The 20,879-nt window shown below is 41.9% G+C and overlaps 1 protein-coding gene across 1 annotated transcript in view; it reads left to right on the top strand.

The window, feature by feature from the left end:
- The first annotated feature begins 944 nt into the window (after window positions 1-944).
- Window positions 945-20,879, top strand: part of TTC6 (tetratricopeptide repeat domain 6) — a 127,879-nt gene continuing 107,944 nt past the window's right edge. Inside the window, exons 1-8 of the mRNA XM_025201442.1 lie at window positions 945-1,143; window positions 1,285-1,625; window positions 2,028-3,182; window positions 12,954-13,037; window positions 13,935-14,021; window positions 16,392-16,625; window positions 16,961-17,097; window positions 19,385-19,594. Coding sequence (XP_025057227.1) covers window positions 2,037-3,182; window positions 12,954-13,037; window positions 13,935-14,021; window positions 16,392-16,625; window positions 16,961-17,097; window positions 19,385-19,594 — 1,898 coding nt within the window. The 5' untranslated portion in view covers window positions 945-1,143; window positions 1,285-1,625; window positions 2,028-2,036. The remainder of the gene's footprint in view (window positions 1,144-1,284; window positions 1,626-2,027; window positions 3,183-12,953; window positions 13,038-13,934; window positions 14,022-16,391; window positions 16,626-16,960; window positions 17,098-19,384; window positions 19,595-20,879) is intronic.

Genomic DNA, 20,879 nt, shown 5'->3' with positions numbered 1-20,879 from the left:
GAAAGGCACCCTGGAGCGCTGCAGTGCCAGAGCTGAGAACCACTGTTTTACAGTGTTGTCCTTACTGAAACTGAGGCAAGATATTCACATGGTTTTTGGGCCATAACTTAACTTCTGACTCCTTTTTCCTTGCATGGTAGCCCACCAATTCTTAATGTGTTGTTCTGTTTTTTTCTGTTGCTAAAGAGCATCTATGATGTGTTGTACTCTCCTTTGCAAGGCCTAACACTGCCTGACTTTGGCAATCCTCACTTTATCACTGAATTTTCTAAGTCTTTCCATGTAGCTTCCCCCCCATTTTTGATGAACAGACCATTTTTCCATTTCTTGTCGGTTAAGAGGCCTATTGTTATAACGTACAGCTCTTACTGCTGCTGTCTGATATAGTCGATATACCCCTATTTTTTGAAGGCTAGGTCAATTGGCCATTTGTACCTAGAGCCACAGAGACAAGATGCCACTCACAACACTGTTTTCACTCCTGTTTACCCTTGTTAGACTCATAAGTGGCAGGGCCGGAAGTGCGAGATGAACTCTGCTCTGTCTTAGGGGCATCCTCAACATTAGCTAAGGGGACCTCCTGGCTGGCAATGGCAGGAACCAGAGAAGGCCCTTCTGGCACCAGGTTGGGTTGTGATAGAAGCCTGGGTCTGATGTAGGTGGGAGTGTCTTAGTCCTCAGGGTCCCACATGAATGCCATGTGTGGAGCCGCTTTCAGGGCAGGGCTTTAATGGAGCCAGGGGACATGGGTACAACCTCCAGGGAGATCCCATCCTTGGCCTATTTCTGTGTCCCTCCGGCCTGGGGGACTCTACTGCTTCCCCTCCCCAGAAGCCAGGCTGCTGCAGGGGGCCTCAGCCCCGCGCTGTGGCGGCCCCTCCCCGGCTGCAGGGGGCGCTGCGGGCCGGCGGGACCCCGCGGTGGCCCCTCTTCCCCGCCCTTACGGGCAGGGAGCCGCGCCATTTGCGATCGCCCTCGTCTTGTCCGGGCCCAGCCCGGGCCGGGCTTACCTTGGGCTTCCTGGGGAGGGCGTAACTTTTTCTGTCCCAAACTTCCCGGGGCGCTGGGGCAGGCGAAGTGCTCGAGACTGCCGGGGGCGCTGCCCCTCGCTCCAGCGCAGCCCCTGCCGCCGGCCAGCACCGGGTGTGCGCCTGGGGGCAGGGCTTCAAAATCCTCGCGCCGAGTGTGCGTGGTGGGGGTCAAGTTCCCGGTTTGCAGTGTGAGCAGAACGGGCCGGTATTACCTGAGAGGGGTCACAAGGTGACCAGACCTCTTCTGCTCTAGTCCCCAGAAAAGCTAAAGAAAATACCCAGCAGTGAAACGTTGGAGGTTCCAGTGGCCGAGTCCTTCCCACCAGCGGCGGATGAACCGTAGCAAAGCGGGTGATGTCTCGACCATCTTTGTAGGGAGTCGGACACTGCAAGGAAGTAATGATGAAGTGGGGCTATACAGTTGGTTCAGCCACCTGTGACTAACGCACAGCGCCTCAGATTGTGCAACACCTGCTGCTCGGAGGCACCTGTGCAATGAAAAATCTCGCTAAGTACAATAAAGGAGCACGAGCAGGTGTAACAAAATGGTCAAATGTGGTGTAGAGGCAGGAGGAGAAGGAGGGGTGTGTCAAGGTGTGTGTGTGTCAATGTGAGGCAAGCTAAGAGCCTTTTTGTACCTTTTAGGATAGTAACATTCACTTGACAGAATAGATCTCACATTATTGGATGAACTGCAACAGTTAGAAGGGGGGGGGGGAAGGGCTGTTTAAGAAAACCCTAAAATTAATTGTGCGGCTCAGCATTGTTGTGACACTTAACAAGGTTAAAGGCTTTTTTGTAGGTGTTGCTTAAATTATTAAAAGTGTTTGTAAGAGGCATTTTTAAAACTTAAGTGTCTTTAAATTAAGGTGAAGGGTCTAATAGTATATAACACCTTCTGTTCAAGACACTTCAGTTTTAATCTTTCAATGAGGAAAATCGTGTACACGCACACATGTACAAATGCACTTTCTGTTTTGTTTTACCCACATATAGTGAGAGGAGATGGCTAGAAACCGCAAGCACTTGGGACTGAGTTACCTAGAAGAACTGAATATGATTAAGGAGAGTGAGACTTTATGCAAGGAATCTCGCCGGGATTTACCACAGTTCAAACAATCACTAGCTACTGCTCATACCAATGCACATACTCCACCCTCATTGGAAGATTTAACACCAGATCAATCACCTCAGCCAGAATGTTATCCTCTCCAGAGGTCAAAGAGTCCACATAAGCTTGTCATGAATACAAATAAAAATATTCCTAATGAATTCATTGGCAGTTCTGAAGTCCACGGAGAAGTAAAGCTCTCCTGTGAAGTGAGAGGCATGAAAAAACAAACTCGTGATCTCAGAATGATGACTCAAAGAAATAAATCTCCTCCAATAGAGGACAGCACTGACAAAAAACAAGGAAGTTGCTGTGAAAAAATAAACATGGAAAATAGTAGCACTTGTACCAAAACTACAAGTGAAAAGATGCCAGTAATAGCATCTTTAGCAGGTACTGCAAAACAAATCACTTTGTTTAAGCAACCAGTACCCCCTCAGAAACCTAGCTATAACAGGATTATTCTTCGTCCAAGATCATTGACTAATAAGCCCCCTATTCTGTTACAGAAGGACAAAGATACTAGAAAAGTGAAGGATAGAATTGCCACTCTAAAGATAAACCTTCAGACTATAAAAACAAATAGTACTGAAGAACTCATCAGAGGGAGTTATGTCAGTCGTGAATCTAGTTGTACAGATTCTGATTCAAGTAAACAAGCTTCTAAAAAGAAAAAGGTAATTGGGAAAGAAGATTTGCAAGGAGGTGGCAAAGTTTTAAAAGAAAATCAACAAAGTTTAGTTTCTGAGATGGGAAGAGCACCAAGTAGCAGCCAGCCAAGTGTGGGGTCTGTTCCAGAGCTGTTGGAAGAAGCTACAGACACAACTAGACCAGATGCTTCAAAAATATACGAGAAGAACTTCCAGCAGAGCAAACCAGAGGAGCCTACTTCCACACCAAAGTTGCCTGTGAAAGTGGCTGCAAGGTCTATTGATGAAATAATTGCTTCCCTGCAGTCTACTTTTCAGTCTCCCTCTGACCAGATGATCAAAGAACTCCTGGAGAGTGTTCTTGGCGAGAACTACAACATAAAAATTGAAGTAGGTGAACCAGAACCAGAGCAGTATTTTTTGTTGGGTAAATATTACTTTTATAAAAGTTGTATATTTTTTTCTAGATGCTACAATGTGTCATAACCCAGAAGCCGACAAAACATAGGAGAAAAAACACTAATGTGTTGCAGAACAATCTTCACTGTTTCTTACTGTCAGTTTTAAGTGTTCTTTAAAAGTAGTACTAAACCAATTTCTAAACTAGTTAAAAGCATAATCTCTTTTTGGACATCAGACATAATATACTACTTATAGTTTAATATACATTTTTTCCTTCAGGAAGTTTTTTTCTTCCATTTATAAATGTGGGATGTTTGATACTGACAGATCAGTAAAAGTGTTTGGTGTATTTAGAAGGCAACATTATTGCTGCCAGTTGTGAGGTTTAATTTAGCATTGTGAAATCATAGAAAGATAGTTCATATGTTACTCTTAGATGTACATTTTATTAAGCTGCTATTGGAGATTCTGCTCAACTAATTTGGTAACAGTGGGCCCATCTACACAAGACACTAAATGTGCAGTATATTAATTCTATTGTGCATTAACACATCGCGGCAAAGAGCTGTGCTAACGTGCTAATGCACAGTAGAAATAGTCTGCTGTGTATTAGCATCACAAAAAAACCATGCGCTGGTGCTATTGTGCAGTAGCGCATTCAGTTAGTACCTATTATTACAGTTGCTAACTGAATGTGCAGTAACCATAGCATGTTAATGAACACGTAGACACACCCACTGAAAGCAAGACTTCAATAAGGCTTAAGGCATTAAAAGGAAAAAACTGCTTTAGGACTTGCACCTGAAGGCCACTAATTCTGTTTTAACCAGTCCAATAGTTATTTATATTGGGTAGTTCATCATCAGTTGGTGATTTATTCTTGTTCCAAATGGTCAGGTTTTTGTCACAAAAAATACTACCACAGTTGGTACCCATTTTGGTAATATAATCAGAGAAGCCAAGGAATGAATGCCCAGGGAGAATGAATTCTTTCATTCAAAGACATGAATGCTGTGTGCCCCTGGAGGCTGGGGGGGCATGGCGAGCTCCCGCAGATGGTGGCGGCACTGTCAGCGATGGGAGTGTAGCGGAGGCAAGTGGGGAGCAGCCAGTGTTGACCAGTGGTCGGCAAGCACCTGCAGACACCACCACCAGTGTCGACAGTGGCCAGCAGTGATCGCAGACCACCCACAGATGCTGCCGGCAGTGTTGGTGGCAAGAGAAGGGGTGTTGGCAGCACTTTTTTTGCAGGGGGTGCACCACCATGCTCAGGGTGCACGTGCACCCGCATACACCCCCTACGCATTACCAGCGTGCAAAGGTGATTGCTCTGAAGCAGAGGCAAATTTACCGTGGGTCCCAGGCAGGATCCAGATCTCAAGGGCTCTCTGTGGACTGTATCTGGCCTGGGGAGTGGGCAGTGGCCATGGCTGTGACAACATCTATCATAGCAGTAGGGGAAACCACAATGGCAGTGGGCTGAGTGGCGGTGGACCAGGCAACCGAAGACTATCTTGCACAGCTTTTGCTTGCTCCCATACTGCTGAGGGCCATGTCTAATGGGGAGTTAGAGCCCTAGATTCTGTAGCAGGCTACACCCACGGCTGGTCATGCCACCAAATTCTGTGGTGCACTGGTAGCCTAGAGGGCCAGATGGCATGGCTCTGTGTGCTGGATCTAGCCTGTGGCCTGTATATTTGACACCCCTGCTCTAAAACAAGGAGAGACCAATAAATGAGAGGCTGTATACATTTAATTCCTCATATTACCTTTTATGATAGTTGCATTCACTTGATATAATTGATTTCACATTATTTAATTAAATGAAAAGGAAGAGAAAAGATCATTGTTTAAGTTCATTCTTAAAAGTTAGTTGTCAGTCTTAAGCAGGGTAAATTATTTCCTTACAGTTGTTGCTTAAATTGTTATAACCAATTTGTGTAAAATTTGTGACTTGCATTTTTTAAACTGAAGTGTCTACAATAAGGCAGAAGGTCTAACAGTTTTTATTTATTATGTACTGTTTAGAGTCAAGCTTTACTTTCAAGGTAAGAAATCTGTTTTTTTAAATCAAATGGAAAAATTCCCCATCCTTCTCCTTCCACTCTCCATTAGATTTAGAATTGTATCAACTGCTGAGATTTAAATGAAATTTTTCTTTTTAACCAGCTTTTCTTATTTGTTTATTTCATCTTGCTTTTGAATTAGCAGTAACTACTTAGTGTTGATAGTTGATGTTTAACTTTTAAATATTGTTACAAGGTTAACTATTATCCTTTAAAAAGACTGTTATTCAGAGGGTAGTATGGCAGCCCAATGGGTTATGATCATCAGGGATCCTTGTTTTCCATTTCCCATGGAAAAACAGAGAAAACCATGGATTTTTTCTTTTAGAAGAGACACCCATAAATTTCCCCCTTTTGCAAAGAGCTCTGCAGGCTGTCTGAGTTCTAGCCTACAAGAGCTGTTTGTAAAAGGGGCAGGGAAACCCTCAACCCTGCCAGGAGGAGGAGGGAGTGGGGAAGCGAAGGGCCCAACACTCACGCTTACCGGAGGCTGCTTCAGGCTCACTCTTCTTGCAGAGGTAAGTGCACTCCGGCCAAGAGGGGTTTGCAGCCTTCCGGCGGGAGTGCTTGGCTGGCTGGAAACCCCTGCTGCTCCTGTCCGGCTGGAAACCTCCCCACTCCCTCAGCCCCCAGCCAACTTGGGCGCTCCCTGGCTGGGCACTCTGGCTGGGACAGGGGCGTTTGTAGCTGACTGGGAGCGGCAGGGGTTTGCAGCTGGCTGAGCACTCTGGCCAGGAGCAGGGAGGCTGCAAACCCCCTCGCAACCGGAGTGCCCAGCCAGCTGCAAACCCTGGGTCACAAACACTGTGCTCTTTGCCCTGCTGCCCTCCCCCAGGCTCTCTAGAGCGCAGCTTGTGTGACTGGCAAGGCGGGGCACAGTGGGGCCGTGCATGAAAGCTGCCTGCTGCTGCAAGCTCTGTGTTGCCCTGGCTACATAATCTCTGCGTGCATGAGGGCAGTGCATGTCCGCCCTGCCCCTACCCCCGCCCCACAGGTCTGGAGGGCACGGGTACCCCCTGCCCCTCAGGAGTGCACATGGCCAGTGGGAGCTGGCTCCACCTGAGCCTGCAGTAGGCAGGCAGCATGGGGGCAGTTGGCTCGTGCTTCTGCTGCAGCAGCCGCTGCCTTCCGTTGGGGGTGGGGGCTGCAGACCTGGGTCCCTGGCCTCATAGCCCTGGTAGCTGGGGGTCCCCTCCAGCAGGGTTGGGGGGCAGGGGCAAGGGGCACAAGCAGTGCTGGGGGGCATTTAATTTTAACCATGGATTTGGGGATTTTTATCAGAGAATTTATGATTTTTTTTTATCATGGAAAACCAGGATCCCTGATGATCATTCATCCCTTGGATTCCTTGAGGGGAATCAGTTATTAATAATGGTTTCTACCACAGTCTTATAAGAAGTAGAATTTTTTATCACAGTTTTACTCTGAGCATCAATGCATAGAATTGCACTGTTGCCATGAATGCCAGTTTGCTAACTCTTAAATATGTTGAGTTACCAAGTTACATGATGGCTTTGTTATCCATGGGAGGGAATTTATATTCATTGCAGAAAAGCATTCCTTTTTTCAACATTAAATAGTCCACAGTTGGTCATCACAATTTTTTTTGTACAATATAATTGTTCTTCGGCAGTTCTACTAAACTTCTGGCTGCTATAGATGGAAGAAAAACAGTTTTGTTTTGGAAAAATAGACATAAAACTGAGCATGTAAACATTGTTATGAAATGAGAACAGTAAAGTGAACTGTAACAGTATCAAACCAAAGCCACATTTAAAAAAGCAAAAGTGTATCTCTCTTTCCTTTCCCTTGCAGTTGTCAGTCCATTTCAGAGTGAGGTCTTGTTCAGATCTCTATCGTACTTAACAGCTACAGAAGTGAGCTGGTGAGGACTAGTCACTGTCTACAAAATCTTTTCTCCTTTTGATTTTAATGTTCTTACCAAATGCTTGTAGTAGTAATACAATTGTATTTTTTAGGAGTGTGTGCGTCAGAAGTGAAGTCAGGAAACTACCCGGTAAAAATATTTGGATGTGACATACATTCTAGCATAACTATAAATGGAAAAGTTAGAATTGTCATATTTTATGTAATGTTAGCACTCACGGTGTATCCCCTCTGCAGCATGGACTTGAATTGCTCACAGGAGTCTACCCCATATTCACAACAGCTTCCCATAAGATGGGAGAGGTAGCTAGCCATGATAGCGCGAACATCTTGCCCTTGATTTTTAGGGCCTGTCCAAATGGCATGTGTAAATAATTCATCCGTAAACTTGTATTTTTCATTTTTCTTTCATTGCCTAGCAAATTTTGCCTGGTTGGTGACAGAAAACAGCAATGCAAAATATAAAATTGGCACGCATGATTACTGGGATACACTTCTTATAGGTTGATAACATGAACATAATTTTAGGAATGACTGGATGCATCCACATAGTATCATAGTAGCTAGGGTCAGGAGGGACCTGAACAGATCATTTAGCCTGACCCCCTGCCACAGGCAGGAATGAATGCTGGGTTCACAAGACCCCAGACAGGTGATCATCCAACCTCCTCTTGAATTTGCCCAAGGTAGGGGCGAGGACCACTTCCCTGGGAAGTTGGTTCCAGATTTTGGCCACCCTAACTGTAAAATATTGCCTCTGATCTCTAACCTAAGCCTATTCTCCATCAGCTTATTACCATTGTTCCTTGTCACCCCAGGTGGTGCTGGGGAGAAAAGGGCTCTAGCTATTTGCTGTTGATCTCTCCTGACGAGTTTGTAGGCAGCCACCAGGTCCCCTCTCAGCCTCCTCTTGCTGACGCTGAACAGGTTTAGGTCCCTCAGTCTCTCCTCGTAGGGCCTGTCTTGCTGCCCTCTTACCAAGTGGGTAGCCCTCCTCTGAACCCTCTCCAGGCTGGCCACATCCCTTTTGAAGTGCAGCGCCCAGAACTGAACGCAGTACTCCAACTGGCCTGACCAACATCGCATAGAGGAGGAGTATCACCTCTCTGGACCAGCTTGAGATGCACCTTTGGATGTGTGACAGGGTATGGCTGGCCTTGCTAGCTGCGGTCTGGCATTGGCGGCTCATGTTCATCTTGGAGTCAATAATGACTCCAAGATCCCTTTCTGCCTCTGTGCTTTCAAGAAGGGAACTCCCCAGCCTGTATGTATGCTGTGGATTCCTTCTCCCAAGGTGCAGCACCCTGCATTTGTCTACGTTGAGCCCCATCCTGTTCTCGTCTGCCCACTTTTGTAGTCTTTCTAAATCTATTTGCAGCCTCTCTCTCCCTTCAAGTGTGTCCACCTCGCCCCACATCTTAGTGTCATCAGCAAACTTGGACAGCGTGCTTTCCACGCCCTCGTCCAAGTTGCTGATGAAGATGTTAAACAGTGCGGCCCCGAGGACCGAGCCCTGGGGTACCCCACTGTTCACATCTCGCCAGGTTGAGTACAACCCATCCACCACTACTCTCTGGGTGCGCCCTATCAGCCAATTTTTTACCCATCCATTTACCCACATGTTCATTAATGCACCGTAATTATGGCACATTAAGTTTAATACCTGTAATCACAGGCATTAAATGTGCCACAATCAGTGCTTCTGTGCATCAGTGCTGGCACACACTTTTAAAGTGATGCTAATGCACATTAGCACTTTTTTTTCATGCTGTGCTAATGCACAGTAGCATTAGTTTACTGCGCTTTTAACATCTCGTGTAGACATGCCTACTGAGGACCTAATTTGTTTGCATTTAGTCCTCTCTTGCAAAATGCAAGCTCTTGTTTTCAAAGCAATGAAAAACTCTCTCTCTTTTGCATCAGTTCTCAATTCCGGGCCAGATCTGACTTGTGGCCTTCTGTCATCTAGCCTGTGGGGCTCCCTATGGGTCCAGAAATTTGATGGCAAGAGAGCGGTGATACTGTTCCCCCACCACCAAATTTCTGGACCCATAGGGAACCCTGAGCTGGATTGGGTGGTGCTAGGCCTGGAAACCAATCCCTGCACGTGAGAGCAAGAGGGGGCAATGCCATGCCCCTGGGAACCAATCCCTGTGTGCAGTGGCAGAAGGGGGTGGTGTCAGGCCTGATCCCCAGGGTCTGCTCCCCACACTCAGGGCAAAGAGGGGGTGGTTTTGGGTCCTAGGTCCCAATCCTGGTGTGTTGTGTTTGATTTAGCACGTGGACTGGTCCTGCCCCACTCATCTAGACCCACAGGGCCAAAAGGTTGAGCACCACTGATCTGATGCTTTGAAAAGTCATGGTTTGACAGTGAACAATACAAGTTTAATTGGTGAATTATAAAGACTTGTGTAATAAACAGGATGTGCCTTTCTAGAATACTGTGCAATTTTCAATAAAGTCTTTTCTCTTTTTGATTTTAAAAGGAGAACTTCTGGGTTAGTGGCAGATACAACTCTGTTTTTCTTGGCCTCCAAATCAGTGGTTTTCAACCTTTGTAAATTCAAGACACCCCCAACCATGGTGCTAGCACTACCATTTGCAGCCAGGTGAAAGTACCACAAGCACCTCATATGAAGCCTGACTGGGAAGTGGTTGTGGCAGGAGCAGGGATTCCTTCCTGCACTATCTGACAAATCTGCTTTAGCTCCTTCAGCTTCTTCCTGTCAGGCTCCATATGAGGTACATGGGGTAGTTTTACCTGGTTGCAGCAACAATGGCAATCATGTTGGAACTGCAACACCCTTGAAAGGGGCTCTGCTGTAAGACCCCAGTTGAGGACCACTGCTCTAGGTTGGTGTTTTTTATTTTTATCAGCTTTTAATACTAAGAACTATTGCTATGTTGCAACACAGAAAATGCATCCTCTCTGATGCTTATCAATGTACTCTATTCTTAGTATTTTAAAATTAAATATAGTATTACATGCAAGAACTGTTTGTACATTTTAAAATGTTTAAATCTTCAGAACACTAGATTAAAAATCCTCACAGTAAGTGAGAAATTCCCACATATTGCCAACTCATATTTTAACTTGCAAATCAGTGGTTTCAATGCAAGTAAGAGTGTTGTAGGTTTCCACCCCCATTTTTTGGGGGCTCTAATCTGTGTTCTCTGTAAGGCTTTAATAAACTCCAGCATTTACTTTTGTCTGTGAATTGGCTGGGAATATTTGCAATTTCCTTGGGAACTCTTTTTTTAAAGCACTAGTAAGAACTGTGTTTTGAAATGAAGTAAATTTTTAAGTTATTTAATCTACACTTATTGCTATTTTTAGGGCTTGATCCACTATTTTACTAGTACTGTTCTTAAGGTTTGATGTGGTGCACAGTATAGATATACTGTTTCCAAGATATCCACATGTACAAAGAAGTACATAGAAAGTGACCATATGGAGCAACGGCATGCATACGGTATTTAGCATGATAAGCTGGTTAGCTTGTATCAGTGGTTTTCAATTTGTGGTCCGCAGACCCCTGGAGGTCTGCAGACTATGTTTAAGGGGTCTGAGAGAGATTGACTATTATCTATCAAAAGTATGTGAATACCCACACTTACAATTCAAAGGTGTCCACCCTTCCATTCAAAATTTTTAGGTGTCTACAAATGAAAAAAGGTTGAAAACTACTGATGTATACGGTTGCACTGGAACTAACAGGGTATGTGCTAAGGACAGAAGCCTGTTAGGGATTCACTTTCAGCTTTACAAGAGTTGATTAGCTTTTCATGGAACTGAGAAATCTGCTGAATCTTATAGGCAATCCCCAGCACGTGTGCCAGAGTGTGACACATGAAAGCATTTTGCTTGGCACTCAAACCTTAGGGAAGGGGCTGGGGTTGCGCTTCCACAATAAGGATTATGCCCCTCTCAGCAACTCTGCTGTCCGCCTCTGGTATGCCAACATCTTAGCCATCAGAAAAGCTAATGGCACCTTATCGTGCATCAGCAGATGCATGACGTGTAGATCCAAAGAGGTGATACTGCCCCTCTGTCGGGCGCTGGTCAGACCGCAGTTGGAGTACTGCGTGCAATTCTGGGCACCACACTTCAAGAGGGATGTGGATAACCTGGAGAGGGTCCAGAGAAGGGCCACTCGTATGGTTAAGGGCTTGCAGGCCAAGCTCTACGAGGAGAGACTAGAGAACCTGGACCTTTTCAGCCTCCACAAGAGAAGGTTGAGAGGCGACCTTGTGGCTGCCTATAAGTTCATCACGGGGGCACAGAAGGGAATTGATGAGGTTTTATTCACCAAGGCGCCCCCGGGGGTTACAAGAAATAATGGCCACAAGCTAGCAGAGAGCAGATTTAGACTGGACATTAGGAAGAACTTCTTCACAGTTCGAGTGGCCAAGGTCTGGAACAGGCTCCCAAGGGAGGTGGTGCTCTCCCCTACCCTGGGGGTCTTCAAGAGGAGGTTGGATATGCATCTAGCTAGGGTCATCTAGACCCAGCACTCTTCCCTGCCTATGCAGGGGGTCGGACTCGATGATCTATTGAGGTCCCTTCCGACCCTAACATCTATGAATCTTAAAAGTCAAGGCTGTGGGTATTTTTAGCACTCTCCCCAAAAATGTTGCCAACCCCTGTTATAGCAAGTCTTCTGGCTTCTGTGGGTAACATGGTTAACCCAAATATTACTTGGTGTCTTCCTTCATTAAGATTCCAGTTCTGCAAAGATTTCCTGTTGGGCTTAACCTTTCTACCTTAGGTAGTTCCTCAGTGAAGCTATATATGGTAGTAAAATTAACCAGATAGGCGTCTGATGTAATTTCACAATAGCTTTCAAATTAATTATTAATACCTGCAATGAAAAATAAAACTCACACTTTTGGCAGTATACCATGGTGGGTTGGTGGTCTGTGGCTGAAAATGCAAACCATAAGCACCTGATAGACAATCATATGAAGGTGTGATGGGATCTAATAGGGAATCCTAACAATCGCACCTGTTGCCATGCCACATGTGCATGACAGGAAGAACAACTGACAAGCTGGAAGTTGGGTGCCTAACAATCAGCTGATCTTCAGCAAATTTAAATTGCCCTGGGGGTCTCGAGTCTGGGAGCAGTCCCAATCAGCTGATTATTGTCAGGATCAGGACAGCCCTGAGGTTCCAGCCCTGTGGTGGTCCCAGTCTGTTGCTGGCTGGCAGGGACTACACAGAAGTTCAGGCACTGCTAGCTGTTGATCAGCTGATCAAGACTAATTTGACCTTGAGCCCCAGAGTGGTTCTGATCAGCTGATCCTGGGTAGGATCAGGACCATCCAAGTTACCAGCCCTGGAGCAACGTTGATTTGCCATCAACTGCTGTCAGGGACTATCCCAGGATTTGAGCTGCAGAACAGTCCCTGTCAGCTGATGGTCAGCTGATCATCAGCAGGATCAGGACTGCATCAGGGTTGCCCAATGCCTTCCTGATCCTGCTGACAATCAGCTGCTTGTTGGCTGCTGGGGACTGCACTGGAGCCAGTTGCAAATCCCAGTGCAGTCTACCCTGCCACACATTCAGTTTAAGGCATGAAGGAAACCAGCCAGTTATTATTTATATTTTGGGTAATAACTTTGCGGCTGGTTTCCCGATTTATTGCACCACTAATCCCTTGAATGTGTGGCTGTTTTACACTTTAAGATGCAATTAACTGGTTAATTACATCTTAAGTGTAACATCTGCCTGGGCCCATAAAATAATTCTTTTTACTTTTTTTATAGTTGATAGCTCTTTAATTCTCCTTCTTGTTTTCAAAGCAGGCATCAGTTGAACCTCAGGGAAAGAAGAGTGAATCTCAAACTAATGAAGAAATACTGCCAAGTATTCAGCAACCAACCCTGGTAAAAGTTAGCATTATCTAAACCTTTTTAAAACACAATAAACATTTGTGTTTGTAATATTGCTTAAATAGGCAGGTCATGCTTCAAGCTTCCAAAATTAAAAGGAAAAAAATTGTGCTGTAAAACATATCACTCCATAAGTTTTATTAATATACAATTACTTTTATTTCCATCTTTTTTCCTCCTCCTCTCTCTCTTTCTCTCCCCCTGGATTTGATTCTCCCGCTATTGGATATGCAAAACTTCTGCCGAAGTCATTAGAAAGGGCTTTTCAGGGCAAGGAACATCTGTTTCTCTGTACAGTATCAAGGGACCCTGTTCTGGTTTGGCCCTTCAGCACTTCTGTAATACACAATTAAATACTTTATTGGGTGGTAAAACAAATTAGCTTCTCGAGTTAAAAACAGTTGTATATTTGTTTGTTCTTTTCTTTCTATAGTGAACATTCTAGGTCTATACAGTTCCATATTCAAACCTGAGGAAGTTCTTAATTTTGCCTGCAGCTGAGATATATGTATTATTTGGTTTATAAACTAGTGTGTCCTTGGCACATACTTCAGATGTGGTTTTTCTTTTCAGGTTTTTAGTGTGTGCTTTGTAGGCATCCATTCTGATCAATTTGTGATCAGAAATTGTTATTAATATTTAGTGAGGTTCATTTTAGCTCCTTTAATAACTATTCCATCTTTCTTACAAAAATCCATTTAGACACAGGAATTTTGGTTTCAGCTATATATGAGTAAATATTTTAGCTGCTTTATAAAATTTACATAGATATGAAGAAAAAAATAAACACCAATAAACATTACGTTGAATTTGTCTTGTATCACACAACTGTCTTAACAAAATGTTCTGCCTTTTTATTATATATGGCAACTTTTCCCTTTCTCAAATAAGATTCCTGTAATTAAAAAAGAACTTCCAGCAGAAGAGAGTGAATCTCAGGCTAAAGAACTGTTAACAGACTTCAAGCAAGTTAAACAGGTACAGTTTAGCACTATTATAGAGAAGCAGTAGCTTTTCCATACCTAAGGTTACCGCCATAAAGAATAATGCAGCCTCCTTTTGGACACTTCTCTCCACTAGTTTTAAAACAGGTCTGTCCAACCCCTGAGTAGCCAGGGGCCATAGGACCCTAGAGACATACTATATAGGTCTCATACAACTCGGGTTGCGTGCTGCTCAGGCTGCATGCCATGCTGAGCCACGGGTGTCTCCTGCCACACCACACTGGTGCCCCTTTCCCCCATGGCTCCCCTCTGCCACACCAATTGGGAGAGTTCGAAATGTGGTTAGACCCCCCCCCCTTTTCCCCCCCCCCCCCCCCCCCCCCCCCCCCTGTGCCGGGCCACAGCGTGTGAGGTTTCTTGGTGCCCCCTAGCCCTGCAAGGGCCATGCTGCCCTGCCTCCCTCAACCTTGTGGGGCATGCTGTCTCACCGCCACCCCACACTCTCAAGGGTGGGTGTGGGCTGCAGAAGCTGGAGGAGGGAGAAGGGAGCCTGGAGACCCCACTGGCAGTAGCAAGAGAGCAATAGGGAGAGTGGTGCCCAGACTGGTAGCCCAGGGATTGCAAATTAAATCATTGGCAGCCATATGCAGCCTGTGTGCTGCCAGTTGGACAGCTCTGATTTAAAGGATTAGTTTGGTATCCAGGTTGCAGCCATATTGGTCTAGAGGAAAAGGCAATCAGGACTCATAGTAGAGATGGTATCTTTTATCAGAACAACACCATTTTTGTAGGATCTCTTTTAGTTTGGCTTTCATTGTCATATGAACTTTAAGGCAAAAAAGAGTAGTATCATTTTTATCATGCTTATAATGGTAATACCGAAGGACCAAAGAATGGTTCCCCCTGGTGGACAGGCACTATGTAAACTCAAAATAGTCCCTGCCCAGTTTGCAGTGTAAATAAGTAAGGCACACAGTGGATGGGGAAACAGGGTGAGAATAAACTGACTGTACACAAAGGAAAAAACCAAAACAAAACATTTTCTGCCTTTTATTTGTTGTAATTTTACATGGAACTTGAATAACAACATAAGATATGAATGCAGTGACTCAGATTCTCTGATGAGTGAAGTTGAGAGAGAATGGGGAGGTATTGCAAAGGAAAGTTTGTAGCTTCTGATTGTGAAATAAGTTATTACGTTTTGTTTTGGGATTTTTTTTCTTCTTTTTTTTTGGCCACACTATATTTTAAGTGCATTTTCTGATAACCTAGTCGTGTCTTCTATTAGATACCGAAGTTAGGCTTAATGTGTTTCAGTTCCCAGGTTTACCTGAAGTGCCTGCAAGTCAGTTCTCATATGAAATGATAAAAATGGAATTTCTCATTAGTTGCACAATTTCTCCTCCATAGAACTCACTTTTGGCCTAAGTTCAGTACTTAATACCTTGGAGCACATTTTTTTCCAATTACATAGAGAAAGCCAGCCTTCTGTCCTTATAATTTAACCTTTGCTCTTTTTAAAATACAACGTTTGATCAAGTACCTTCTGCAGCTCTCAGTGTTTTTTCTTGATGACTAATTTTAATTATTGTTGTCTAGTAACTACAATATCTCCTTACATTTTTAATATAATAATTTTTCTTAAAAATTTAAATGTTTCTAAAGTTGTCAGTAAATAGCAATGTATACAGTATGCCTAACTGCCCAGCTTCATTTTAGGATAAATAAGGTATGTCCACGAACAAATTACTATGCATATATGAGAGAAAATAAAGAGTGCACGTATGAGATATTCCATAAGCAGAATATTGTGAATGAAGATTACTTAGGTTGTCACCAGGATAAGAGAAAAGGACAACAGAGAAAATAATATTTTCTCCATTCCCCACCTCCATTTTGCAGCTATTTTTTGTCTCTTATTATGTTAGCTGTGTTTGTCTTCTTACTTTTGAATTTCTTGACTATCTGATATCTCTTTACTCTCAGTTAACATGTGCAGACCTTTGAGTGAAGTTTAGTAGAATCCTGACAGTGAAGCACCATCAATCAGTGCTTTAATAAGGAGATATGTTTGTTTTTTTCTCACTAGAAGCATACACTGAGGAGCAGTATAGGAAAATAGTATGAGAACATGGATTTTTAAAGAGTTCTCAAGGATCTGGCACTCTAAAACAGTTTTAATCTGAGAATTCCTAAACTTCAATCACAAACCTGAAAATTTCCCTTTTGTATTCATTAAAACAATCACAGATTTGTCCATAGGTTAAATAACCTGATTTTTCAATAGTTATTTTAGGATTTCAGTGATCGTGTGATAATTTTCTGTTTTTATTCAGTATTTCAGAAAATAATCATAACAGCATATCTACAAAAAGTTATATTTTCTACTATTTCCCACCCTTAGATAAAAGAATCATCTATTGAAACATTTCCTGATCAGGCACCAGGAACTTTATGTCTACCTGCACAGGATTTGCCATGTTTTCCTCAAAGTGAGGGCTCTAAATTGAAGCTGTTTTCTTCAAGTGTTCCTCTCTTGTCAAAACCAACTTTACCATTGCTTAACATTTTGGAGGAAGTAAAGAATGAACAAGAATTACAGAAGGCTGGATCATCGTCATCGTTATCATTATTAGAGGTAACAGATTTTTTTTTTTAATCTGAATAACTTAAGTCAGAGAAAAATTCTATGTTGTGCCTCTGAGCAAGTGAAGCCTGAGGATGGGTATGGCAAAGGTTATGTTTGAAGGTAAGCTTTTGAATCCTACATCCTGCATTGCTCCAAGAGCTGGTGTGATGTCAGAGTTATAGCAGTTTCTACTTTAAAGCAGCCATAACAGATTGCTAAACTCTGAATTCTTGGCAGGCAGTGTTACAATTGCACCCCATCCTACTCCAGTATGGATGGAAAAAATCCATCTAGTATACATTTTAGGCAGTGATGTTTTTCCCATTCTGTTTTTTGCTTTTTAGACTGTATCCTCAGATGTGCTACAAGTGAAAGGAAAAGCAGTCATCAAGACTAAACCAGTTGAAGTTCAGCAGAAGTTACCAGATCACCAGCTACAGCACCCTTTGTCTTGGCTTTCCACATGGACTCCAAAGATAAAGTAACTTTTAGCCTTTTTCATTGTTATGGAGCAAATATTGCACAAAACACTTTTAAAGCTATAAACACTGTTGAAAAAAATAGTATAGTGCATGTGTTTGAAGTAGGGATGAGTTCATCTCCAGAACTCCAGACTTTATGGCTCAGAACCAATTCTGATTAGAATTTGCCATTTCTCCTTCAAGTATTTTTTGTTTATGACTTTTAAAATTTATATGGCCAAACACAGTCCTGGAATACACAAGTGGAACTTTTATTGATTTCAGCAGAAAATGGAGGTACTTATTGCAGGAGTTGAATTTAGTTAATTTAATTCTAAGTATAATCTAATAAAAATAATTAAAAACAAACAGTGGAAAATATCACAAATTTATCACAAGCTTTTCCAGCTATAAATCATTTCCTTCAAATAGAGGAAATATATTAAATATTCATTAACTTGAATCTGTATTAAAGTCATTGCTTATTCTTTGAAATTCAGCAGTTTTGAATTCAAGAGCTGGTGACAGATGCTGATTACCTTTTTATCATAGGTAGCACATGCCATTTTGTAGTGTGCATGGCAATATAGAAAAAACAGCAATTTTTGCTTTAATTTGCCTGATCATAGTCATTTAATGTCTAGTGAGATTCTTTAGTTTTATGGTCTTCCATGACAGTTAATAGAATTCCCTTTATTGCCGGTTTTGTTTTGGTTTACTGTAAATTGCTCCTTCACTTTACTCTTTATTGAGGTGAAAAAAATTAATTATTAGCTTTTGTTGTTCTTAGGACCCTGAAAGGTTTGTTGGATACAGAAGAGAGCTTTTTTATGGTAGACCTAACGTTTGTAAATGGATGTAACTTTCAATTAAGTAGCTGAGAATAGAGTCATGGGAAAAGAATGCCTGAGTTTATGAAACAGTCAAATTGGTATTTAAGTGACCCTTTGCATGCCATTGCTTATCTGCATTGCTTAAAGATCATTTAGTTAGCAGATTATATATTAAAACAAATAGTGACAACAGACAATGAGAATTTTGCCTTCAATAAATAGTTACTGTCAGATTATCAGTGGTGCAGAAACTGCATGATTTTTCTAAAAAACTTTATTTAGTGCATTAAATGAGGGTAATGCAGGCCACACACGTAGTATTGTTTCTTCATGTCTTATTTTCAAAGGGTGATAAATAGTCTGCTTAAGGAGAGTGTGTGCTGTAAAAACACACACCTTTACTTGCAGCATGCCCCAAATATTTTAGGTTTTATTGATTATCCATCCAGTGAAATGATAAACTTCTGAACAAAATAATAAGAGCGTAATCCAATTACATTTGCATTAAAGCTGTTTTAAGTTACTTTTTAGGTAAATGAGATTCCTTGTGAAAGCTCCTAGAGAAGTTTTCAGCTGTCCTGCTTTTTTATATTTAAAGATTCACTTAAAAATTATATTTTTAAGATCTTATAATAAGCTGCTTGCTTGCTGCTAAGAGTATTACATTTCTCATCAATTATTTTTTAATGTTCTCCTACATTTAACATGTATTGTAATGTAGCAGGAATACAGACTTTTTAGTGCACAGCTATAAATGACATGATTTAATAGATAATGCTTTCCCACTTAGGAATGCTGCATAAAAACTTTTTGTTTGTCCTAAAAGTAAAACTTTGTGTGAGCTTTTTATTAAAATGCTGATCTGTGGTTTCATGCACTCTTGAATCCAGGCTGATTGAGGTTTCAACTCTTACGCTTGTTACATTATGAAATCTGGTTGTAAAACTATTTTCTCCACTACATTACAATCCAGTGATTTTCTTTAATCCAAACTAACTCTAACACCTGTTATTCATCTTCTGTGTGTCATGCCTATGAGCACTCTTCTTAAATAGTCCTTTCTTGTGTGTGTATGTGTATGTATATGTGTGTGTGTATGTATATGTATATATATAAAAAATATGTCTATTTACATTTTATTCTAAAAGCTTGTTCCTGTGTACCATATGCAGGCATACTTTCATTTATTTCAGAGGATGTTTTGACTAGATTGTAGGAGGTGGCGAAAAATGTATTCTTAATGTTTGAGAAAACCAAGATCTTCTTGTAAAAAATATGGATTTAACTGAAATTAGTTTAAAAGTAATTTTAGTTAAATTGGTAGAAACCCTTTAAAGTCACTCTTTTGTCATTTTATATTGGTTATTATATTTTTTGTCTACAGTTATAGACAGATTTACATATTCTTCTGTCAGGATATAATGTAAATGCTAAGTTTGTTGATTTTTTTTTTTTATCTCCTCCTCCTTATTAGAGAGCAACATTACCCAGTTATGCATCACCTGTGTACTGCTTCTCCTAGTTTTTCATTGCCCATTGATCTACAACTGGCTTCTAGAGTATATCATACTTTCAGTAGAAGAGGCCACGATATTTTATTTACCGAAGAAGAACCACACCATGAAGAGGAAAAACTATTCTACTCAAAGCATATTTTTTTTGAGGAACAAAGTGAAAGAAGAAGGTATGGATCTATTTTCAGTTTTGCTGTTATTGTTTAGTTTATTTTGTAAGTTAAGTAATAACTTTTCTGAAGACTTTACTTTTAATATGTTGTTAAGTTGTGTTTTCCAAAATAGTTTTATTCCTAGATCCTGCTTCAGGCTGGTACTATACACGTTATAATATTCTCATTTATATGAATCTTAAAACTATAAAAAAATAGATTTCATTTTGCTTAGAATGCTGAATGTATTCCTTTGAATTTGAGTTTAAAAAACATCATTGGTTTTATTTTAATCCTTCTAATAAATTTAAGTGCCAAACCTGCAGATGCTTAATTTTTATTAAAATCATTAGGACTACTCAAGCAAGTAAGGTAGTGTATCTGTATATTTGGTTGGAGAATTTGTTCTTATTTAAAGCCCAGTCCTACAAAGATTTGCGCAAAAAACATGACTTTAAGTCAGCTGAGATTTTGCAAGCATTGATACTTGCTTGTAACTTTAAGCACATGAGTAATTTGATTGACTTCAGTGGAAAATTCTTGTATATGAATTTATGTATGTATAGGATTAGAGCCTAAATAGGCCAATTGAAGTTGATAAGGTTTCCTTTGTGAATAATGGTTACTCATGGGAGAAGGTTTTACAGTATCTTTAACCTTTGTTCTATGAGTATTTTGTTTCTCATAAAAGTGAATATTAGCTAAAATGTTTTGGAGATATTCCAGCTAACAAGCATGATACAATATATCATATGAATGACCAATTAAGTAATTTTGCTTTATGAGATATAGGAATGGTATTCTTTGGACTCTGTCTACTCACTTATTGTGTTGTTGTATCACTAACTTATAGTTTGCAGTGCTGTATAGATCCAATAAAGTATTTATATGCCTTAAAAAGAACTTAGTTGGAATTGAGGCACTTAGTATAAAGTTGTGATCTATTCGGAGATTCGGCCGCCGCCAAATAGGCCAAATCTCTGAAGCAAACAGGCCTCATCCCTTCCCTGCACTCCCAGCCCCATCAGTGGCTTCCCCTCTTGGCCCCAGCATCCTGGCTCTTTAAAAAAAAAAAGAAAGAAAAGGCTCCGCACTCACTGGATGCTGCCAGACTGGAGTGGTGGGCGGCGATCCCTGCTGCACCCCACTGCCCTGCACTGCATGGGGGGGGGGGGCTCTGCCATGAACCCCCATCCCCTGCCTGCTCTCCCAGCCCTGTCAATGGCTGCCCTGCCTGGCCCCAGGATCCCAGCTCTTTAAAAAAACCAACAAACTCCGCACTCACCTGCTGCTGGGCTTTGGG

Source organism: Alligator sinensis, unplaced genomic scaffold (assembly GCF_000455745.1).
Source record: "Alligator sinensis unplaced genomic scaffold, ASM45574v1 scaffold280_1, whole genome shotgun sequence".
Taxonomy (NCBI): domain Eukaryota; kingdom Metazoa; phylum Chordata; order Crocodylia; family Alligatoridae; genus Alligator; species Alligator sinensis.
The sequence above is the reverse complement of the archived record's forward strand: the minus strand, read 5'-3'. Positions and strand labels throughout refer to the sequence as shown.